The 24222-nt window shown below is 35.8% G+C and overlaps 1 protein-coding gene across 2 annotated transcripts; it reads left to right on the forward strand.

Moving 5' to 3' along the window:
• The first annotated feature begins 6993 nt into the window (after positions 1-6993).
• Positions 6994-22243, forward strand: LOC129305048 (uncharacterized). Of its 2 annotated transcripts, none has more exons than XM_054944953.1 (12): positions 6994-7228; positions 7307-7362; positions 8104-8137; positions 9015-9113; positions 9210-9358; positions 18233-18271; positions 18415-18507; positions 18789-18887; positions 19048-19146; positions 19665-19752; positions 21674-21739; positions 21834-22243. In XM_054944953.1, exons 1-12 carry the CDS (start codon positions 7159-7161, stop codon positions 21839-21841), a joined length of 900 nt encoding a protein of 299 aa, XP_054800928.1. In that variant the 5' UTR covers positions 6994-7158; the 3' UTR covers positions 21842-22243. The 2 variants fall into 2 exon arrangements, with proteins under 2 accessions (XP_054800928.1, XP_054800927.1); XM_054944952.1 differs by having other exon boundaries at positions 6996-7228; positions 19669-19752.
• Positions 22244-24222: the final 1979 nt, after the last annotated feature.

Genomic DNA, 24222 nt, shown 5'->3' on the forward strand with positions numbered 1-24222 from the left:
AAATTTTAGAAAATTGTTTTATTTACAAAATTATTAATTATTTTTAATTAATTTCTCTTTAAAAAATATTTTCACCAACAATTTATAAGCCTGAACTACATGGACTTTGATCCCCATCACAGGGTACGTAGGCCTCAAAGTCTGATTCTTAGTCAAGTCCTCCCTTATAAATAAATAAATATTTCTCACTTAACTATTATCATTTTTATATCAAACGCATGAATAAAAAAAGGGATAATTAAAATAACTTTAAAGCCATATTAATTTAACACAACAAACTTCAGGTAACCGTTCTTACGAACGAGTGTTGTGGGGTACCTAACACCTTTCCTATACCCAATTAACTCCTGAATCTATTTTTTGATTTCATAGACCATCCTTATTCTCCTTTAATTGGTTTCCCAAAATTTTCCTCAAAATTTTGGTGGTGACTTTCATTCAGTCGGTTCCCACCTCGAAGGCCGAAACCTTTGCTCATACACTATCCACGTCGCATTTCCTGGTGCAACACTCTCCTCCATCATTAACTTGAAATTAAAAATAGTTACTTTAAGCATGGTTGGCCCGTATTTTCTTTGCCTACATTCTCTTTCCTTATCTCTCCCCTTCTCTCCTGTCTCTATCTTTGTCCTCTCTTGTTGCCATGGCATGTATGTCGACATTTTCTCATTCACTACTTGTGATCCATTGATGATATGCTTTCGGCCAACACTAGCTTGAAGAGTTTCCATTTGATGATATCTTAAGGGAATTGTAATGGTAATAACAAGAAGTTTTAATTTAATGTTACCTTGAAAAATTATAAGATGTTGTCACCTCTGCTGTCTAAATAAGAATGAGCTTTTTTCTTAGGACAAGGATCATGTCACTTCAAGACCTTTGCGCGTGTCCAACGAAGTGTAAAGAAAGGAAGCCTGAGAGGAACAAGAAGGAAAAAGGATACTTCTTGAATTGTAGCAATAAGTATAAAGCCACTTGCAAGTTTAAGTGTTTAAATTTTGCCTTTTCTACCTTCTGATTTCATAGCACATGTCTATCACATGAAAATAAGCCAGTCTAACTCTAAGTGATTTCATAATCAAATTTGAACTCTCTTAGCTTTGTTGCAAGTACTGAAGCAAAGCTGCTTACATTCAAGCAAGGATCTCTGTATGGCAACAACATAAACTCTTGACAGTGAATCTCTTCTCAGATTATGTAGAAGCCATAAACTTGATTCTCAAATATAAAAACCCATAACATCCTTTGTAGGACATTATTCATAATATTCATTCTCGTATAGCAAGAAATAAGGACCTCACTTTTTACCATTCTTATTGTCAAATAAGGACTAAGAAGCATACTAGACAACATATGTTAACTTTTTGATTTTCTACCTTGAGTGTGTTGCACAATCTGCAAGTGAGAGGATATAAGTCTATGTAGATTTTATCTCTCTTTTTTTCACTCAAGCTACATCTTGTCTCTTATGTAATTAAAAAAATGGAGATCTTTTTAGTTAAATATTAGAAAAGCCAATTATGTGCATGTTTGGACTAACTTTCAACTTCAATTAGAATCAGCTAAATTGAAGTTAGGATATAAAATGCTCATTTTGTATTGTTTGGATTAGGAAAAAATCTCAACCTCAGTTAGCCATAAATGAGCATTTTTTAGAACCTTACAGACCTAGCTTTTAACATCAGCGTCAGCATTAGAAGCCATTGCAAGCATTTAATGATGTTTAAATATTTATGCTTTCTCTTTCCTCCTATATATCTACCTACGAGCTGTCAAGTTTTTTTATGTTGCTGTGCGTGCTATCTTTCTCTTGTGACCTCCCAACTTGCATCTCCAGATCTACTTCACCTCCCGAGCTTTACACATCTGACAACTAACCTCAGTTGATCTTTACCTCAGTTAAAGTACGAAGATCTCTATGTTCAAGCACTAAGATCTCCACCTTTTGATCTTGCATCTAGCATTCCCTGCTCAGAAGTGGTTTCTCCCTGTCAACTCTTGATCTCCATTGTGTCTACCAAATCTGAGGTTGCCATCATCGAATCTACTCCCGTCGATTGTCCTTGGCAAATAAGGTTCTTCCTTTCATCTCATTCCTTGCCTTCCTTACTGTCAGTGCTTTGTTCCTCTATCTTTTGACTTTTTTTCTTCTTCTTCATCATCTAATGCTTTTCTTTGAATTCTTGGTGGAGGATTTGTTTTTTCTTCTTTTCATTCCTTTAGCCTACGTTGCTTCTCTTTTCATTTAGTTTAGTCTTTTTCATTCCTTTAGCCTGTGCTGCTCCTCTGTTCATTTAGTTTAATCTTTTTCATGGCTATATGTCTACTTTGCTCCTCTATTTTTTTTGAATCAGTGTCCTTTCTTTGTAGTCTTTTTTAGTTCAGTTTCTAATTTGAACTTCATCCTTAGCCGTAGAGTTTGGATCTTTCAAGGTTTCTCTTTAGCTATTTTTCCTTGAAATGCTTCCTTTCTCATTTTCTTTTTCTTTGAGAATCTTGGTCGAGTGTGTTCAGAAGGTGTGAAGGTCATATTCGTTGCATGAAGTTGATTTCCAAATGTTGATCTATTCTTCGGGTTTAGTGTTGGGGTGCTTCTAATCGACTATGTTTTTTTCCCTTCCTTATTAGCTACTCGTGGCTGTGGGAAATCAGTTGTCCTTGTTTTATCAATTGCTGTTGCTATTGCTGTGAGGTAATGTGCTTTATATACATTCAGATATGAATTTATATACACATACATACATACATATATATATATATATATATACATATCCATTTAGGATATAGTAATGAAAATTTGGGCATATAACAGTTTATAATGAACATCTTGTGTTATTTATAATGTGTTTCCTTCCTTATTTTAAAAATGAACAGATGCAAATATTGTAAATTTTTAGAACTCGAGTTTTTGAATTTGAAAAATGCCAAATTGAAAATCTGGGCATATAGCAATTCCTTCCTTATTTTAGGATTATTATTTTTATTTAGTTTTGATGTGACTCTAGGATATGGTGGTAAATTGATGCATATATGCAAAGATATTTATTGATTTTGCATGTTTGTGATGGTTGGCTAGTTTATAGAACAATGAACATTGATAAAGGAAAAGTTGTGTGGAATTCAACCTTGACAGAAATTTTCATTAAGGAATGCTTAAAGCAAGTGTACAAGAAATAAAGGAAAGGAACTGCTTTCAACAAAAATGGATAGCAAGCAGTAATTGAGGGGTTTGAGGTAAAAACAAGAAAAATGTATGATCAAAAGCAACTAAAAAATAAACTGGACAACATGAAGAAAGAATAGAACATATGGTATGAATTATTTTCTAGTGAAATTGGCTTAGGATGGGGCAATGTTGTCGATGCTCTGGATGAGTGGTGGGAGCGAAAAATCTTGGTATGGAATAGTTATTAAGTGTTTTTTAGATTAGAATTTAATTTGAGAATCTTAATTATTGAATAGTTGAATGCTTGTAGGAGAATCTCGTTTATGAAAAATTTAGACATAAAGGGTTGAGGTTTGTAAGGGAATTAACCTTAATATTCAGGGATATCCTGGCAACTGGGGAGACACTGTTTATGCCATTTGCTACCCAAACCTAAATAGAGGATGATGATGATGATGAAGATGTGTACCGCCCCACTGTTGACCTTCAAGAAGGATCTGGTGATAGTGAAAAGAGTTAAATTTATCTGACATTGCAACACCTATGGGGGTCATTGATAAGTTGTTAGGCTTGAATATCACCACAAATACCAGTAGAACCAGTGGTGATAGAAGTCAAGGCAAGAGAAAGAGGGTTGTAGGAGGTGGTAGAAGGAAAAAGCAAAAAGTCCCTACCTCAATGAAAATAGCAAATGCCATGAGTGAAATAGCTAAGGATAATAAAGCTAGAACAAAGACAGTGAACAAGATTTTGGCAAATGACATAGGAATTTCTGAGGTTGTAGCTCACCTAAATGGACTTCTAGAAGTTTTTGATGATAAATATTTGCATTAGAGATGTGTCAATCTTGTTCTGTACAAGCCTATGTGAGATGCTTACTAGCAACTTAAAGACCATCTTGATCACTTGGTCAATTGGTTAAAGCACCACGTCTACTATCTACTAGATTTTATTTCAAAGAATACATCAGGATGAATTTTTATCTAGGCTTATGATGACTTGATTGGTGTTTGTTTTGACTTAAAGACTACTTGTAGTTGCTTTTGGCTGACTTGTACTTCACTGTACTTATGATGACTTGGTTTGTAGTGAATATTTAACTCTTATCTAATATCTTATGCTTTATTTTTTATGTTGTTGAATGATATTTATATACTATGTATTTTATATTATATACAAATAATATTTACATACTATTTTACCTCAGGTTGAAAATCATGAAAGATTCAAATGAATATATGTTAGGTTAGAATGAAGGTTGGGATGTAGATGTGGCTCATCAACTACTTCCCTTATTACAATAAGATATAACTGAGCAAGAAAAAATATGTCAATTAGTTAGTGAATATGCAATGCCATATGTGTGTAAAGAGCCACGGAGAACTAGCAGGCAAACAGGGCAAATGTGGGTCAATGAGATTTTGTAAGGTCATCCTGATCGTTGTTATGAAATGTTTCGAACAGAAAAAAATTTGTTTAGGTAACTGTGTGCGACACGAGTTGAGCTTGGTCTAAAGAAATCTAAAAAAATAGGAGTTAAAGAAATGGTTGGAGTGTTTTTAAATACAGTTGGACATGGAGTTGGTAATAGGATGATACATGAACAATTTCAGCATTCAAGAGAAACTGTCTATAGAAATTTTCATAAAGTATTAGCTGCCTACCTTAATCTTTTTAAGGCAAACATAAAGCCACTTGATACTTCGTTTCAATGATGTTATTTAAAAATCCAAAATGATCTACGGTATTGGCCATTCTTTAAGGATGCTATAGGAGCAATTAATGGCACTTATGTGCCATACGTGGTTAATGTTGCTGATCATATCAAATTTATTGGAAGAAAGGGATATGCAACACAGAATGTCATGGTTGTATGTGATTGAGACGTGTGTTTTACTTTTGTCATTGCGGAATGGGAAGGTATGGCTCATGATGCTCAAGTATTTGATAATGCCATATTAACTCCTTCAATGTATTTTCTGCATCCACCTCCAGGTATATTTTATTAAAGTCAATATAATTATTATTGCATTGATTTAATGTTGGTCAAATTTATAACACTTCCTTTTATTTAATAGGTAAATATTATTTAGTTAATTCTAGTTATCTAACATTAAATAGGTATCTTGGTCCATATCGTTATGAACGTTATCACCTTCCAGACTTTAGATGAGTTGTAGGATTTGCAAATAATAATGAGGTCTTCAATTATTATCATTCAAGTTTGAGATGCACTATAGAAAGAACTTTTGGAGTATGGAAGAATAGGTTTGCAATTATATAAAAAATGCCCAAATTTAAATATAAAACACAAATTCAAATTGTTTGTGCAACAATGGCAATACATAACTTTATTAGGAGAAATTCAATTACTGATGAATAATTCATACAAGTTGAAGATGAAAGTGTAGATGTCCTTGAGGAAGATATCGATATTGGTGAGGCATCCTCGTCAAATCTACCCAGATCATCAAGATATATGCATCATGTTCGTGATATAATTAGAGATCAGCTTGTAAATCATATCAATTGAATATTAATTTATTTTAGGTTTTTGTGATTGAATATTTAAGATGTTTTACGTATTAGTTGTGATTTTAAATTTAATTTTTTTTACTTATTAGTTAGTCAAAAAATATAATCATGCTTATTTAAGATTTAATATTTAAGAAAAAAATTCATGCTTATTTTTGTCATTAAACATCTCAACTAGCTTTTGAATCAAATTATCCAAACAAATTTCAGTTTATCTAATTGATTTTTTTTAAAAGTATCCAAACATAAATCATGTTACATTAAATTGACTTTTTTTCTAACCTTAATTTGCTAACCTCAGTTAAATTCTAACCTTAATTGTAAATTTTTTAATCCAAACACACTCTATGATGGACATAGTGAGCTTTGTTATAGTCCATAGGCACTATAGAGGGTCAAAAACAGAAGCTTGTGACGTGGCACTGAAGGCTTGGGAGTAGGTGGCTCCATGTCATTCTTATGATTTAGTGTGGTTTTTCTAGAGCGAGAGAGCAGTGAGAGTGAAGGAGGGGAGGAAGCCACCTAAGAGGGGAGAGAGCAGTGACAGAGAGAGAGAGAGAGAGAGAGAGAGAGAACATTCTTGGCCCCATAATTGATTGACATTTATTTGAAATTAATGACAAGGGCAAATTGTTATCGGTTTAAATTTAATTGTTCTGGGTTTAAAATGTACTAAATATGAGTTCAAGGTTTAGATCCCCTAAGCTTATAATTTAGCATCCAAAAAATGATATGCTGTGTATATGATGTACTCCCTTCTATGCCAAATGCCAATTGCCAATACTATTGGACTTAGAGTTATCAATTAAGGCTAAACCCTATCGAACCGGCCCTTTTAAGTTCAAAAATAGTTAAGACTACGATGTTATTTTAGGGTAAAAATGGTAATTCAGCTTAAAAGGGCTGACTTTTTTAACTTTTAGTTTTTTCAAAAAAATTTCAATAGGAAAAAAAGAGACTAAAATATTAAATATTTAACTAAAAGAAACGAAAACCCCAAACTTGATGTTAATAATAATTATAATCATTAAGATTTAGCTAATAATACTAGCAAAATTTAATTTTTATTGATATTAATTTTAATATTATTATTTGATATTAATCTTAGATGTTTATGTTTTACATATTATGTTGTAAATTGGCTTAAATTTATTTTTTTAAAGGTTATAAATATGTTTTTTTTATATTTTTAAATTATTATTTTTAAAAAAACAGGGCCCTAGGCTTAAGGGCTAACCCTGCCTTGTGAGCTTAGACGGGGTTGCAAAACGAATCTCTGAAATATAATCAGGTTTGTTAGAGCTAATGGGCGCTCTAATTCGGCTTTTACAACCCAACTTATTCAAAGCCGGACGAACCGCCAGCAAATCCGTTTGCCCGAAAGGCACGCATAACTTCATATTATTCGGTTATTACCTCAGAACGTTTCCCTCTCCACTGCGCTCACAGGGACTAATATGCTGACGCTGCTGTTACTCTTCAGTTCTCTTTTCCTTTTCCTGTCATACAAATTCGCCACCGCTTATGGTAGCTTATTCAAGGCTTTTCTTTTGTTTCTAATTCTCTATATCGATTTAACTGACTTTCTCTTTATTTTCCGTCTAGGTGACTTCACTTTGATGTCCAAGAAGCAACCGAAACGTGAAGAAATCGAAGATAAGGTAAGTAAACTCTATCTGATGAAAACATAATTTTCCAAAGGGCTTGTTTGGGATGATGGGATGGAGTGGGGTGGGAAATAGGAAAAAAATCATAATATCATTGTTTGAATTGTTAAAGAATAACGGAGTGGGATGAATGACGATGGATTCCTAAATTCCGTCTCTGCTCCTCAAACTCCAATTTTTTAAACCCTTCCGGGGGTCTGATATCGACTTTCTCCGTCTCTTCTACTACTGAAATTAACATTTCTTTAATATGAATTATAATATCATGTGCCCCTTGTTTCATTGTTTTTTTTTAATGAATAAATCTCTCTCTTTTTTTTATATGAAGTAATTTGGAAAATTTTTAGTATATTTTTATTTAATTTTTTTAAATAATTAGAATTAAAAAAATCATATTTATAAAAATTTCGAGAGCCCTCTGGATTATTTTAAGAAGCACTAGCCACACGCAAAGTAATTTTAATTTTTCATAAAATCAAACTGATTATTTTTAAAAAATTAAACAAACATTTTTAAATTTATCAAAAAAAATTTTCCGGGAAAAATGAAATTTTTCATTAGAAAGAGCATCTCGCGGGATAATGCTTCTTGTTGTTGTTTTAAGTTTAAGTATGTGCTTATATTTCAAGCCCTTCCCAAGCCATTGACCTTTCTAGTCTACTGCATTCAATATTCCCAGACAAGACGGGACTCTTTTATGAGCCATAACTTTTTTGTTTAAATCAATTATTTCAGGTTGTTTGGATTACCGGTGCTAGCCGTGGAATTGGTATACATTATTGGTGGCTTTTAACCATTATTCTATTTTGATCTTGACCCTTCAATTTGTCTTCCCGCATCACACCTTTTCATTTCCCCTTTTAGTTTCCATTCTTGAATGAATTCTATAATGCTAAATTGCGTCCATAATTATTCTTGTAGCTGGTCATTATGAAGATGGCTAAAGCCAGGGTGCCAATTTGTGATGCTACTTTGAGTGCTTTTATAACCATGTAAAGTTTTGATAAAGAAGCGTATAACGCGTAGTTCACTTCAAATTAATTCAGTTTGTGTACAGATTGGTGCCAAAAATATAAACGCTGCTGGCATTCATTAATCAAGAGGCATTAACCATTCTTTTAACTTACTTTTTCTCCAATGTCATATAAGACTGTTTGTGTTTTCTTCCTTGCTATTTTGATTTCTCGGTGACTATGTTTTAGTCTCTGGTAATGAGTTCATATTTTTCCTGACGTTTTATTTTGATACAAAGTTTTCTTTGTAGATTTTTTTTATATATATACAAAAGTTTTGGTGAGTTGGGTATCGAGGGTCAAAGAGGGTTTATAAAAGTACTTATAGGGGCAGTTATTGATTATCTACAAATGCAGTCCTCACATCGGTAGTAGGATTAAAAACCCTGCCCTTGTGGGGTATGAACTATATCCTTGCCAACTATATCAACTTTTGTTAGCATGTTTTCTTTGTAGGTTTTTGATGATGTGATTGTTGGAAATTCTGTTCTCAGATTTTCTTCACCTAATTGATGTGTTAGCCAATTAGAAATTTCTTTGCTTCCAGGCCACAACTATTTGGAGTCCTACTCAGAATTGATTTTCTATGCATAACTAAGTTCCTGTTCTCCTTGTTTTATAATGCGTGTGAAGGGGAGATTCTAGCTAAACAACTTGCAAGATTGGGAGCCAGGCTAATCATCTCTGCAAGGAATGAAGCTGAGCTGGAGCGAGTAAAGCAACAGCTGAAAGGTATGCACCAACCATGTAGAAGTACGTGAGAATGTGTGATGCACTTATTTTATGTCTAAGCACACTCATAGATGCATGTGGTTGGCCTACTTCCAGGTAAGCATGCGCCTAATGAGGTCAAGGTTTTTCCACTGGATTTAACAACTGGCGAGGATTCTCTTAAGAAGGCTGTTGAGAAAGCAGAATCATTGTTTCCTGGTTCTGGTGTTGATTATATGATTCATAATGCAGCTTTTGAGCGTCCTGTAAGTGACTGATTACTTCATCTAATGGTTAGGATCACAAATTCAGTCAGAATACGGTAGCTGTGGGTTATCGTTTAACTAAATGGTTGACATATGAATTATGAATGTAAAAAGAACCAAAAGTAGAAAAAGTGTTATCTTGGGCTTTCTTTTGTTAGCTTGGCCTATAGTTTTCATTAATTAATTTTTCTTATCTGATTTATTTAGAATTAGAATTTTGCATGTGACTTCATTGTGAATAGTTTGATTTGATTCTTTGTGTATTCACTTGATCCCGTAAGTTTTGCTTGTCTAACTTCACTCCTGAATCCCTCTCCACCGTTGTCTGCATATGTCATTTGTTTTATCCAGTCCAGGAGTGCTATTCTATTGCTATACAACGGGGGATGCAGCTAGTCTTTCTCACCGGATATTGATGGAGTACGGATTTTAAAGGCTTGAATGATGGGAAATTTGAAGATAATTGAGGGAAAATTGATTCTATTTCTTAACAGAACCCTTTTGAGGGAATATATACAAGTATAGAGAAACAAATCAGAAAAATATAGGCCTTAAATCTTGGGATAGGCTGAGATATAGGGAAGGAAAAAGGATGCAAAGAATTTGACTAATTAAAACATACATACAATGCATAAATGATATTTACTTAAGAATGTTGGGTCATCAACACTCCCCCTCAAGTTGGATCATAAATGTTAATCATGTTTAACTTGCCAACAAAATAGTCAAACTTGTCTCGAGCTAATCCTTTCATAAGAATATCTATGGTTTGATCTCTGGATGGGATGTAGGATAGTTGGATAACACTTTCATCAATTTTTTTTCTTGATGAAGCGCTGATCAATTTCAACATGCTTGGTTGTATCATGTTGAACAGGAGTATGAGATATCTTAATGGCTGCCGTATTATCTGAATATAGTTTCATTGGGAGATTTATGCTTTGCTTAAACTCCTCCAAGACTTGCTTGAGCCAAATACCCTCACAAATTCCAAGAGCAATTGCTCTGAATTCAACCTCAGTGCTACTCCTTGCAACAACACTTTGCTTCTTACTTCTCCAAATTACAAGATTGCCCCACACAAATGTGGAATAACTTGAAGTTGACTTTTGGTCATCTTGGTCACTTGCCCAATTAGCATCTGTAAACAACTCCACATTTCTTTTATCTGATTTTTTAAACCACAGTCCACGACTAGGTGAACCTTTCAGATAGCAAAGGATTTTGTAAACTTCGTTCCAGGTGTTTCTGCTTCTGATCATGTGAGTGTTGACTAATCACACTTACTGCAAATGCAATGTTTGGCCTGGTGTGAGAGAGATATATCAACTTTCCCACCATATGTTGGTATCATCCCTTATCAATTGTTTTACCAAGATCTTCATCTTCACTGATCTTGTCCACTCTTATGGAAGCATCACTTGGTTTGCATCCCAGCATGCCTGTCTCCTTTAGGAGATCCAGATCATATTTTCTTTAAGAGATGTAAATCCCCTTCTTCGATCTGGCCACTTCCATCTTGAGGAAGTATTTCATTTCTCCAAGATCTTTTATCTAGATCTCTTGGGCTAATGCAGCTTTAATGTGGTCAATTTCAACTGTATCATCTCCAGTGAGAATAATATCATCAACATAGACAACTAGAACTATCATTTTTCCTTTAACATAGTGTGATCACTTTGTCCTTGAGAGAAACCTTGCCTCTTTAACACTTGAGTAAAACGTTCAAACCATGCCCGAGGTGATTGTTTTAATCCATATAATGACTTCTTTAGCAAGCACACTTGGTTTGATTTCTTTACTGGAAACCTGAGGGATTTTCATATATACCTCTTCCTTGAGTTCGCCATTCAAGAACGCATTTTTGACATCTAATTGATGTAACAGCTAGTCAAAATTGGCAACTAATGACAGTAGTACCTTGATGGTATTCAACTTTGCCACTGGTGCAGATTTCTTTGTATAATCCATCCTATAGACCTGTGAGAAGCCCTTTGCAACAAGTTTAGCCTCATATTTTCCTTCCATTAGCTAGATGTTTAGAAGTGAAAACCCTCTCACAACCAACTAGCTTTTTTCCTTTAGGGAGATCAACCACTACCAAGGTGCCATTTTGTTCAAGGGCCTCCATTTCTTCCAGAATTGCTTTCCTTCATTCTGGTTTGGCTAGGCTTCATCAATGTTATTTGGTACCTTGACACTATCAAGGTAAGCAACAAACGCACGATATTTTGAGGAAAGTGCTTGGTAGGAAACAAGCCTTTCTATGGGATGTTGTGTGCAAGCTCTAGGCTTCTTTCTAGTTGCAATCGGAAGATCCAGGTCTTTTATTTCTTCTGCCTGCTCATTGGTATGACCAATACCTTGTTTCTCCATTGGACTTGCTGCTAGTTTTGACTCTTGGTGAGTGCTAGGAGTTTCGGGCACAGTACCTGTCTTGTGTCTTCGCGCATAGAACTTATCAAATTTCCTGGTGGTCTCTCCCCTTGGGTCAGACTTTTTTGTTTCATTTGGTAACTCCCCACTCTCACTATCAGTATCATGGGAAGCAAGTTCAAAAGGTGACAAGTCGGGTTTATGTTCAGCTTCATTTGTGGGCTGAAATTCACTCCATTTCTCCCCTTGAATTGAAGGCGCATGGTAGTAAGGGACTTCTTTGTGAAAGGTAACACCACAATTAATCTAAAGACATTTTATAGTTGGATCAAAGCACTTATACCCATTTTTAGGAGGTAGAGTAACCAAGGAAAACACACCTAACTACTTGGGGGTCAAGTTTGTTACTGTGGTGTAGGTGGATATAGGAAGTACAACCAAACACACATAGGGGAAGATTATTTGTGAGATATGATAGATTATAAGTGGCACAAAGAAGCTTTAAAGTGGTTTTTAAGACAGCGTTCTACTAGTTAGACGACTTATAAGATAAGTAGCAGTGAGGATAACATCGTCCCAGTGATATTTGGGCACATTGCTGCTAAGCATAAGGGCTCTAGCAATGTCAAGGATGTGGTGATTTTTTCTTTCCGCAATCCCATTTTGTTAAGGATTGTAAGGGCATGCGCTTTTATGAATGATTCCATGATCTTTAAGGGAAGTGGAGAGATTTTTGTTGAAATATTTAGTGCCATTGTCACTGTGAAGGATTTGAATGTTTGTGTGAGGTTGTGTTTGAACCATTCTGTAAAAGTCAACAAAAGTTTGATAAACTTCAATTTCATCTTTCAGGAGGAAAACCCAAGTTACTTGAGTGTGATCATCAATGAAGGTTATAAACCATTTAGTTTAAGTTTGGTTTGGAGTCCTAGTGGGACCCCACAAATCACTATAGATTTTCAGCTATGAAGTTATGGGTAGCGCCACTGTTAATCAGAATTATCACTTCAGTGCCTCCGATCCTCCCTTTAACCTTCATAGTGTGATTATCGCCGAATCCTCCCATGGAATTGAGAGATAATTCCATCTGTGCCCCTTCATCAGCATTTTCGAATTCCCCTCCTTCAAGTTCAGCCTCTGCGTCATCTTCCTCTCTCTCCTTTTCTGCCCCCATCTCCATTACCAGTACCTGAAGGTTCTTGTTTTTGCACTGGTGGGTCGGGCTGTATTTATCTCCATACTTGAAACACAGTCCTAACTCACGTCGCCTTGCAATCTCAGCGTCAGAGAGTCGTCGTGAGTTTCCTGTCCTCTTCGTCGACGATCCCCAATTCGAAATGCTCGCAGCCTTGGAATGCTCTGTTTTCGTATCCGTTTTCTTCGAATTTTCGGCAGCTGAAGACGTTGCAGTGTGCGTGTTGCGATTCCCTTCAGTCACGTGCGCAACTCGTGTGGAATAAATGGGTTGAAGCGTTTCGGGTTTGGGCCCAAACTGAGGACGTTGGGTTCGGGTGATCCGGGTTTCTCTACAATCTCCAAGTATCCGATTCTCTCCTCTATACACACCGCCATCTCCATCAGCTCTCGCAGTGTCGGAGTTTTCGTTAACTTCAACTCAGCTCTGATCTCTGGTTTTAACCCAGAACGGAATGCACCGATCAAGCATTCTTCAGAGGCCTCCTTCAGCGGCGCAGATAAGAGCTCGAATTCTTCAACAAATTCCAGTACCGTCCTGTCCTGTTTGGATGTGAACAATCGCTCATATTCCCCCCCTGGCTGAGAAGAGTGAAACCTGCGTAGCAGCTCACTCTTGAACTCCGTCCAGTGACTCAGAGGTATCCTGGTCTCCAGCCATTGGTACCAGTTTAATGCCTTTCCCTCAAGACATACCACCACAGCCTCAAGCTTATCTCGTTCTGCAATGGAGTTAACATGGAAATATCTCTCCACCCGAAAAAGCCATCCTAGCGGGTCCTCGCCTGAAAAAACAGGTAATTCTAACTTTCTATATTTGCTTCCGTTTGTATCACCGCCTGGGTTGCTCACTGAAACCTCCTCATGACCTTCTTGTTCGTTTGCACGTGGCCCGGTTATCTTCTTCTCTATTTGCACCAAGGCATCATTAATAGTCTTCAATGTTTCTTTAATACCGTTTACATCTCGGGTCAATACCCCAACCGTTTCCTTCAGTTCCTGTACCTCCAGATCAGCATACTGGACCCTTTCCGCCATATCTCCTTACACACCACACCCAGAGATTGTACCTGCTCTGATGCCAAATAATGTGTCCCAAACCAGAATCACAGCAAAGAGTAATAAATAAGACAGCAACAGCAATTAATATGAGAGGAAAATACTTAGGTTTTGATATTAATGAGATGAATAACCGAATCAGATGTACATGGGAACTCTGATTCTGGCCCAAAACCCTATTTCCCCTAGAAGATGATAAAACACTCTAGCAACACAGATTACAAGCTTCCATACAAGAGTCTCACTCCCATTGGCATTCGAGAGGCCAATCTCTCCTTACTATTCCAGTCTCCTTCTTCTTCTTCTTAGCCCTCCCTTCCTAAACAAAAGACTACTAATACCTTCAGTGACTGACACATCGCCCATACTACCCAAAAGATCCCAATCATTACAAAAGATCACAAAATACTGTTCCTTACGGCTATGGACTGAAGGGTAAACTTCTAGACTGGTTCAAGTATTTTCACTAGAGTTATTCTTCCCCTTTGACTTCCTCTGATATGTCTTAAGAAAATAACGGGCCCTATCAGTTGCAAAGAAGTTAACATGGCAATTTGTGTTCTTTGCTAGTTGGCTAATAGACAGTAAAATACACTTTAACTTAAGAACGTGAAGAACATTATGTAAAGTTAAGGTAGTAGAAATATGAATATTGCCAATGCCAGCCACTAAACAATTAGAATCATTGGCAATAGTAACAGCAATTTTTTTCTTGCATGAGACATATGTCGTGAAAAGTGTAATATTATCGATTATATGATTAGATGCACCTGAATCTATAATCCAACAGTTCCTTGAGCACTTACCTTTGATGGTACATAGTGCTTGAGGGAAGTTGCCTCGTTTAGCCATAGTTGCAACTAGTTGTTTGTCACTTTTCATGACAACAAGCATTTCTAGAATCTTGTTGAGAGGATCATCTTGTGAAGACATGCTAGGTTCCTTGGAAGTTTTAGCTATATATCCGTGACCTCTACTTTTTCGAGGTCTCCAATCAGGAGGTCTTTTATGTAACTCCCAGCAAGCGGCTTTAGTGTGCCCTACCTTGCTACGATGATCGCAAGTAAGACGTCCCTTATTATTCTTTTGCTCATTTAAACGTACAGCAAGTGCAAAAGATGATTCGGGCAATGTAGATTGTGCTGTAGAGTCCCCTTTCAGCATGACTTTTCGCTGGGATTCTTCCCATTTTAGTATAACAAATGCTTCTCAAACAGATGGAAGAGGTTTTGTGCTCAAAATTCGCCTTCTAGTATCATCAAACGCAGCATCCACACCTACAAGTAACTTAAATAATCGCTCCTTTTCTAATTTTTTCTGGGATTTGGCAGCGCCAGTGGGATAGCACCATGTATCATCACTCATTAAGTCTAGTTCTTGCCAAAGAGAGTTTTTTTTTTTTTTTGAGATAATACTCACCCAAACTTTGACCATTTGGATAGAGAGTGAACGTTTTTGTTTTATCTCAAATACTTGAGAGACATTTTCGCCATCACTGTAAGCTTCACGAGCTTAGGCAGTAGGAAGAAACATGAAGCTTTTTTTTATGGTTGGAATCATAGCATTTATGAGCCATGAAGAGACTAGGGCATTTTCAGATTTCTATTTCTTCCAAGCCTTGACGTCAGACATTGGAGGGGCAAGGGATTCCCCTGAGATAAAACCTAATTTGGCACAACTTTGAGAGTGAGTGTCATTGACTATGCTGACTCATTATAGTTCTTGCCATTACGATCAGAATCGCAAAGGTCTCAAGACTAGAAATGATGACTTGTGTGGACCTATTTGCAGAGGAATCCTCTGTCACTGGCGGTGTCGTGGACTGCGACTTGCTCTACTCTAGTTAAGGACTCATCTCCGACTTAGTATCTGAAGAAGAATCGTGTTCTCCCTCCTGTTGCTTTGATGTCGTGAAGATAATTGAGGGAAAATTGACTCTATTTCTTCATAGAACCCTTTTTGAGGGAGTATATACAAGTATAGAGAAACAAATCAAAAAAATATAGGCTTTAAATCTTGGGGTAGGCTGAGATACAGGGAAGGAAAAAGGATACAAAGAATTTGACTAATTAAAACATATTTGCAATACTTATTTAAGAATATTAGGTTATCGACAAAATTTTTGTTAGAGTATAAACTCAGAAGCACCGATACGTGAAAATGGCCGGCGTGTTCATGTCGGATACGTATCCGACACAGACACATGTTTAGGACGCGGCATTTCCACGTCCCTTTTCCCAGTTTCCGACGGACGTGGGCGAACGCGGGTCGAGACGGGTTGACATGGGCGGACGCGGGTCGGACGGGGCCAGACGCGGGTGGTTGCGAAACTTTTTATTTTTCACTTTTTTTTACTCAGTCCCAACTCCAGAAACCTGATGCCCTAAGATTCTCAACTCCAGTTGACCCTTTTCTCGCATTTGCCGCTCTGTTGCTTGCTGCCTCGTCGACCGTCATTGTTCTTCAACTCTGTGTTTTCACTTCTCACTTCGCACGCTGCCTCACCGTCTGAACTCTACCTCAGCGCCTTCGACAGTCGTCGTTCTTCCGTCTTCAGCTTTTAATCTTGGTAATTTATCTTTAGTTCTTCAGTCTTCACGTATGGGTGCCTGAGCGACTCTTCTACTCTTCACTTCTTTTACTCTTCTGCGCTGAGCCTTCAATCTTGAATATTTATTGATATTATTACATTACTGGTTAATGAATATTTATTACTCAATTTTACCGCTGAACCAAGAGAGAGAGAGGCAGAGCAACTTGATCAGGTTTTCTAATTTAATACTAAATTACTGCTTTAATTTTTTTTATTTAGATGAATTATATTGCTGAGTTAAACATTGATTTATTTTAAATTATATTTTTAGACATCCAAATATTTAATATTTAATTATTTATATAGCCGTACCCGTATCTTAAAATTTTAAAAAATAGCTGTGTCCGCGTATCATATCGTATCGTATCATGCCCGATACTTATACCCATATCGGTGCTTCATAGAGTATAAACCAGAATCTAAAACTTAGAAACTAACGAAGTTAATAGGAGAATCTCTAGTAATTGATCCGAATAATACTTCACGTGATGGTAACCAGTCCAATAACTGACTCCTATTCTTAAGACAACACCCCACAAACTGTCAGCACATAACAAAAAAGAAACTAACGTCTGACTGCATAACACGTGAGAAAAACTAACATCTAATGAATTTCGCACATCATGGAAGTTGCTCCATCTGTATAACAGGTTCATCCCTACTCTCCTGCTTTATTCCTCTTCTTTATCCTGCTGTACGTCATAATGAAGTATTCTATCAGATATTCCTCTTCTTCTCTGCATGTCATTGTCCATGGAAAGACTCTCACTCATAATTTGCAAATTTTGATTCGCATTAATGCAATAAATTATCAACAAATAAGAAAATTACTTTGGCAACGCAAAATTGATAAGATAGTATAACATTTTCTCTATAGCACTATTTCCCACAATTTCAGTGAATAAATGTTTCCTCACATCATACTAGAATTATGTAATGATGCACCTGAGCCAAGGATTTGAGGTCCAAGAGAGGAGTGGCAAGGCAAGCAATGGAGTTTCATGGCACCATCTGAAAAATACAATGACAGGACCAATTAAGACCAGAGATCAGTTGTGGTGTTGCATCAATTGTCTTTGGGTGAATGATGGGGGAAAATGGAGCATGTGGCGGAAGGCAGCTTGGATGCATCTGCATGTGGTGGGAGGTTATGCAGGATTCAGTATTAGACTCTAGGGTTGGCTGAATTGGATCTCTTAAATACAGTGGAGGAGTGTGTTCCAAATAAAAGGATAAAATAGGGGTGAAATGAATGCACATCTGGAATGGGACTTGCTAGAAGGAACCATTGCAATTTCTAATACCATAAGAAGCTATGTAGATCAGTTGTGATGTGTTTGTACTCCTTACATTGTTGTCTTATTTTTAGGGAAAAATAAAAAAGAGATAGAAGTGCCATATAACAAAGTCATGATCCTAGACAATATTTTGCATAACACAGATACAGATTCAAATATTTACACTATTCATACAAGTTAATTTGGATTTGTTAGAGTTTCCTAGATAAAGGTTTGCTGTTAGACAATCTTAGGAATTTCACCCCTTATCATTTGTCTTCAATAAAATTATTATTCGTAGTTCCTCATTGCCTGCTGTACACTGCCTTTGCCTATCTAATTTTTAATTTTCATTCATCTGAATCTGTTTTGTAGAAAAGTTCAGCTTTAGATGTAACTGAGGAAAGTCTCAAGGTAATCATAGTGGAGTCTCTGAATCCCTGATACTTATTTGCCTCAGCTTCTCTTTGAAAGATTGCTTCTCTTTTTGTTGAAAGTAGTCCTTATAATATGTGTCTGTGTGTGTGTGTTTTGCATTGCTTCTTCCTTCTAAGCAGGCAACGTTTGATGTCAATGTTCTTGGAACAATAAGTCTCACACGGCTGTTGGCACCTTTCATGTTGAGGCGGGGGCAAGGTCATTTTGTGGTGGTATGTGATGTGATAATTCTCTGAGGATATCTAATATTGCTTATGGAATTGTTTATCTGTTGAGAAGAGCTATGCCTGAAAGTATAAAGGAATGGTCAGCCTTTTTAATTACTGTTCACTCAATTTATGAATTTATGACTTCAACTGTTTCGTTAAAACATATTGTTATATGTTTTTATGTTTTGTGTGCATCAATATTATTACATTCCTAAAGTTGGACATTGTATGATGTTGTTTTTCTTCTTATTTCCCTTTTTTTAAAAAAAAATTTTTGCACGCAGATAAGTAGTGCTGCAGGGAAGACCCCTGCCCCTGGTCAGGCTGTTTACTCTGCTTCCAAACATGCTCTGAATGGGTACTTTCATTCCTTGCGTTCTGAGGTATGCGTGTAGTTCCTTTGCCTTCAAAAGAAAGGCCAGTAACTAACGGCATATAACTATGTAACTGTGATACAGATCTTAGAGGAGGCGGAAAAAAATAACAGTTTTTAATTCTTGTTTAGTTTACTTGGTCATGCCTACTAAGCTTTTACGATTGCAGCTCTGTCAGAAGGGAATCAAAGTAACTGTTGTCTGTCCTGGACCAATAGAAACCTCAAATGTTTCTGCAGCAAAACCTTTGGAGAAGGGCTTGTCTGAGGTGTGTTCCCTTGCTAATTCATTATCCTTAGCTTGTGTACTGTAAAGACTCTAATTGAATCTGTTTTTTCCTTACTTTCTTCCAACCACGTGGACAGTGCAGCTATGTATTTTCAAATTAAAAAAGTGCTAAAAACATGACAGTTGTCAATAATTTCGGTTTTCTAGTTTATATTTATGGACACATGCTATGCCAGAAGGAAGAAAGAGTTGCTTTCATTATTTCATAAGCATTTCTAAGTATTAAATTTTTGAACAACATCTACTTAATTTGCTCCCTTTTCTATTTTATTATGGTTAGGTTTGTTTTCTGCTCTTTGCCAGGCGTATAGTTTTCTGATCACATACTAGCTAAATGGGGAAAGATTTGTGAAAATCTATGTAACTTTATTATGGCAAAAAAAGAGAAATTAATGATGTTATATAGATTGAGGTGAGGAGCAAGAGAGTAAGTCCCGAACTATATACTTATTTTCTTATTTTGGTTTTCTTCTTGCTACAATTATCAACATACTTGAGACAGAAGCGTGTGCCATCAGAAAGGTGTGCAGAACTCGTTATCATTGCTGCAACCCATGGCTTAAAGGAAGCTTGGATATCATATCAGGTATATTCATTGGTGTTAGTTGGTCATATCTAATTGCCTTCATTTCATAGTGGATTATGCATCTCTGCTGCTGAAAAAAATGACTGTAACTTACTGTTTTCTACTTACTTTCCATTACCTTGTATTTTAATCCGCTCCCTTTCAAGTTTTGACACGAGGTGCTCCTAGACTACCTTTTTCTTGGACTAAGTTTTGTTCCCGTGTTAAATTGAGAATTTTCATGATTATTGTATGTAGTCTTTGGCGAATGAACAGAGTTCTGAAGCTTTCTGCTTGAGATACTTGTTCCTCTTAAGGGCTAACTTAATTGGATTATTAGGTGAATGGCTGTCAATACCTCAGTGTAGGTTCGGGATACTCCTTTGTTCCACAGTCTGGGGCTATTTAAACTAACCAATTAAGAATTCTCAGATGTACTGTACTAGTATTAGCAAGTGCATCTTTGAGGCAGTCATCAATTCTCCCGAGAGGTCACAATTACCGCGAGCAAACATATTAATGATGAGGAAGGCATTTTTGCTATGCTATTAATACTTTACTTGCTTTGCTATTCTGCCCAACTTGGTTGTTGAAAGACTCTCCATGGACTCTCTTCAACATGCTCCTTCACCTTCTCACCACTCACACCCTCTGCACCCATTCTGTTTCCCTTGTTCCTCTCTCTGGCTTCCACCACAATGTTTCTTCACATGTCCAAACCATTCACATTTCATACACAGCAAACTCATACTATCATAGTATATAGGCATATGTACACCATCAACAACAAATTCAGGTAATTGGGGCTTAGCCAGGTCTACCTCAACTCATAATTTGGCAAACCTCCACTTCACTTTTTTGGCAGCTGGGATATCAACTTTAATAGCCTTCCCAATTTTAGAACCAAAATTGTTCAATATCTTTTTATCAAAATATTCAAAATAAAGGTCCGGCAACTGAACATAAACCACAATCTTAGAAATCGCCACATTTGGTTTGAACTCCGGTTTCCACCGAATAACACTTAGATAACTATCAGCCTCAACCCATGGACCACCACTTAGCACCTCCATATAGTCTTCCTCATTCTAAAACTCAGCCAGAAAAAATTCATGTCCGATATCCACAGCACCTACCTTCCCTCTTTTCCCCCAAATCTACGCAATCCTCCTATATAGTGGAGCAATCGCCACTGGTTTCCCTTCACTTTCAATATCAAAGTTTGAGCAAATAGTTCCATTAACCTCTCCTCTTGATGATCAATTATGAAGTTAGGGCACAACGAATCATCCCTAGTCACATGAATCCCTTTTGCCACAAAACTCCAATCACTACCATCCTTCCCCTTCATTATCCCATTAGCAAATCATGAAAAGATCGACCTCCAATCCTTTCCGTACTATCGTCATGGATCCAATCCTCACCACGCTTCCTCAAAGAAACATTTCCAGAAAAATTGTCATTATCTTTTGTCACCTTACTCCGATCAAGCACATCCTGTTATTCGCCTGTTAATGCCATACTAGAATCTGTTTGGTGCTCCTCTGCGCCCAGCCATACGGAGGAGAGCACCAAAGAGAGCATTTTATTTTTCAAAAGAACAGACCAACGATTTTAACAAGTTCAAAAGACCAGCCTGTCTTCTATATTTCTAAGCAATGTAAAGTGCAGAAAGTTGCACTAAGGCGAAGTTTTCCTGTTTGTTTTGACTGAATTCAGAAGATTGGCTGAATTGCTTTATCTGAACAACTTGTTAGCTTTTAACTTCTCGAGATACATTACGCATTTTGCCAGTATGTTTTGGCACTCTTCATGGTTACTTGCACTATTTTTTATTATTCTTTCTTTGAACGGAACATGATTCTTTACTCTTCATAATTACAGAAAATCATAACTTAGTTTAAATATTTGTTGGCAATGCTAAACTGAACTCTCTTTGCAGCCTGTGCTTGCCGTAATGTATCTTGTTCAGTACATGCCAACGATTGGTTATTGGCTCATGGACAAGGTATTAACCAGCTCTTCAAAATGCATTTTATTCAGTATACATCAGATAAAATATCTGTATGATGCCTGCATTAACTGATAAAAATGACTTATAGATTGGTAAGAATCGGGTAGAAGTTGCTGCACAGAAGGGAAACACGTATTCTTTGAGCCTACTACTCGGAAAGAAGGCGGCATGATGCTCATCGGCGTACTATATATTTGGTGCTTGTCCTTGATATATTTGGTTTTATAAAGGCGCCCTACAATTTCAAGTTGGGGACAGATGTTACTTTTGCAGTCCCTGAGTGGTGAAAATGTGTACCGCCTTGTTCAATGACCAATCGCATGTCAAGAAATCCTGCCATAAAAGTAGCTGATCCATACATACTATATAATATAGTAACCCAAACTAAAATTATTTAAAATTTTTTGTTACTACTGTTGACATAGGAAGCATATGTGCTTTGATGATACAATTAATTCTACAAGATATCTAATACATGTGACAGTAATTTTTTTATCAGGCATACTTAATGTTTAAAATCAATTGATATAGTAAATTTACGTTTAATTTGCATATAATCATATGTATAATAATAATGTCTAAATGGAAAAATTAATATTCTATGTCAACAATGCACAATATATATGAACATAGAAACATCATTATATTATAGTATTATAAATAAAAGGAACCATTACACTGTACATTATTGGGTAAATGAGAAGTTATTTTTTGAACTTTAGGACAAATAGTATTATAAATTTCAATTTTATTTATTGTGTAAATTGTTCTTTTAATTTTTGAGAATGGTGTAATATAGTTTTATTGTTAGTAAAAATTAAACTTTAATAGTTAATTAATCAAAAAATAATAAAAAAATTTAAAAAATTATAGGAATTTTTTCATCCGTTCTTGTAATATTTTAGGTTTTTATTTGTAATTTTTGAATTTTTTAGTATAATTTTTTTAATTTTTTATGTCTTTCTATAGTCAATTTAAGTTAAAATTAACTTTTGATAATGATAAAATTAGGTTATATATTTTTTAAAAATTAAAAAAAAACATAATAAATGAGTTTAAAATTGATGATATTATTAGATTTAACATTTAAAAAATAATTTACTTATTTATTCTATTTTATTATTTTTTATGCACACTAAAAGTAAGGGTGTTTGCTGACTAGGGATTGTCTTGAGTCGTTGGCTTCCTTGACTTCCCAGAGCTTATTGAGAAGACTCTAAAGTTATTTTTTTCAATTTTTTTTTTACTTGGTTTGACTCAAGATCATTGTTTACAAAATTGGATCGGCTGGTCAAACCAATGAACCGGCAACTCAGCCATCTGTCCGATCGGGTTTTGAAGTTTAAAGTGACAATGACTAACTCGGGTGATCTGGAATTTTTTTAAAAAAAATTTTTCTGACCCCAAAAACGACATCGATTTAGGGGTCAAAATGTATTAAAAAAAAATAAAACACCAGAAGGCAGAAGCACAAATGCACAATGTCTTTCTCTTCCTCTGCTTGTCGCGTTTCATGGCTTCAGAGTTCTTGAGCTCGACTTCTCGGCATCTCGCTCGTTATTGTCCCTGACAAAGCTTCGACCTTCTTCACGTTCTCTCTTCAAGCTTTTGGCCTTTGACCTCTAGCGTTCTCATCCCTGAGCGCTCTCGGCGTTCTTTACATTATTGTTCTCGGCGTTCGCAACATACCTTACTAACTAGTAGAGGGAAGAAGATGATGAAAGAAGAGAGAAGATGTAGAAAAGAGAAGAGAGAAGATGAATTGAAAATATAAAATGCGTGCAAGAAATATGAAAAGCTTTGAGCGGTGAATGGTGAGATGATGGGTGTATTGGTTTTTGAGCGGTGACTGGTGAGATGATGGGTATACAGGTAAGTCTAAAATAATTATAGAAAAACAAAAAACAAAAAAAATATCTTAAAATATTGTAAAGAAATTGAAAATCAAGATCACATGTTGCTATTGTTTATTTTAACATGCAAAGAGGATATGTATCGGGCTGTAAATAGGCGAGTGAGGTCTACATATTGTAAATTCCTTTAAAAAAGTTAACGAAATAGGCATTATTTCTTATGAAATATTTATTATTTACTATATCATAAAAAATATATTATTTTAATCATTTCAGTTTCTCCTTGGATTTGATTTTGGCTGAACTCATTTTTTATCTCGACTAATTTAATAACAAGTTTGATTTTCAATACTTTACACGAGATAATTTGGTGCTTTCGTCAAATTAGAGAGTGTCATGCCATGTTGGTTTAGTCAAAAAAAATAAAAATAATTGTAAAAATTAATTCAATTTACTTCATAACTATAATTTACTTCATCTAAAATATATTCCATTAAAAAATATTATTTTGATCAAGATTAAAGTTCGTTTGAAATATAGATATTCAACAATATAATGTATTTTTTTACATGATATTAGATTAAAAATATAATTTAAAATTCAAAATAAAATTAGGAGATTAAA

The sequence above is a fragment of the Prosopis cineraria genome, unplaced genomic scaffold (genome assembly GCF_029017545.1).
Source record: "Prosopis cineraria cultivar Desert tree isolate PC_DT_omini unplaced genomic scaffold, ASM2901754v1 PC3, whole genome shotgun sequence".
In the NCBI taxonomy this organism is placed as follows: domain Eukaryota; kingdom Viridiplantae; phylum Streptophyta; class Magnoliopsida; order Fabales; family Fabaceae; genus Prosopis; species Prosopis cineraria.

Excerpts from the sequence above, each read along its gene's own strand:
- LOC129305048 (XM_054944952.1), top strand. The coding sequence starts at position 7,159 with ATGCTGACGCTGCTGTTACTCTTCAGTTCTCTTTTCCTTTTCCTGTCA. Across the intron at positions 8,138-9,014 it reads CGGTGCTAGCCGTGGAATTG|GGGAGATTCTAGCTAAACAA; the intron begins GTATACATTATT and ends ATGCGTGTGAAG. Across the intron at positions 9,114-9,209 it reads AGTAAAGCAACAGCTGAAAG|GTAAGCATGCGCCTAATGAG; the intron begins GTATGCACCAAC and ends GCCTACTTCCAG.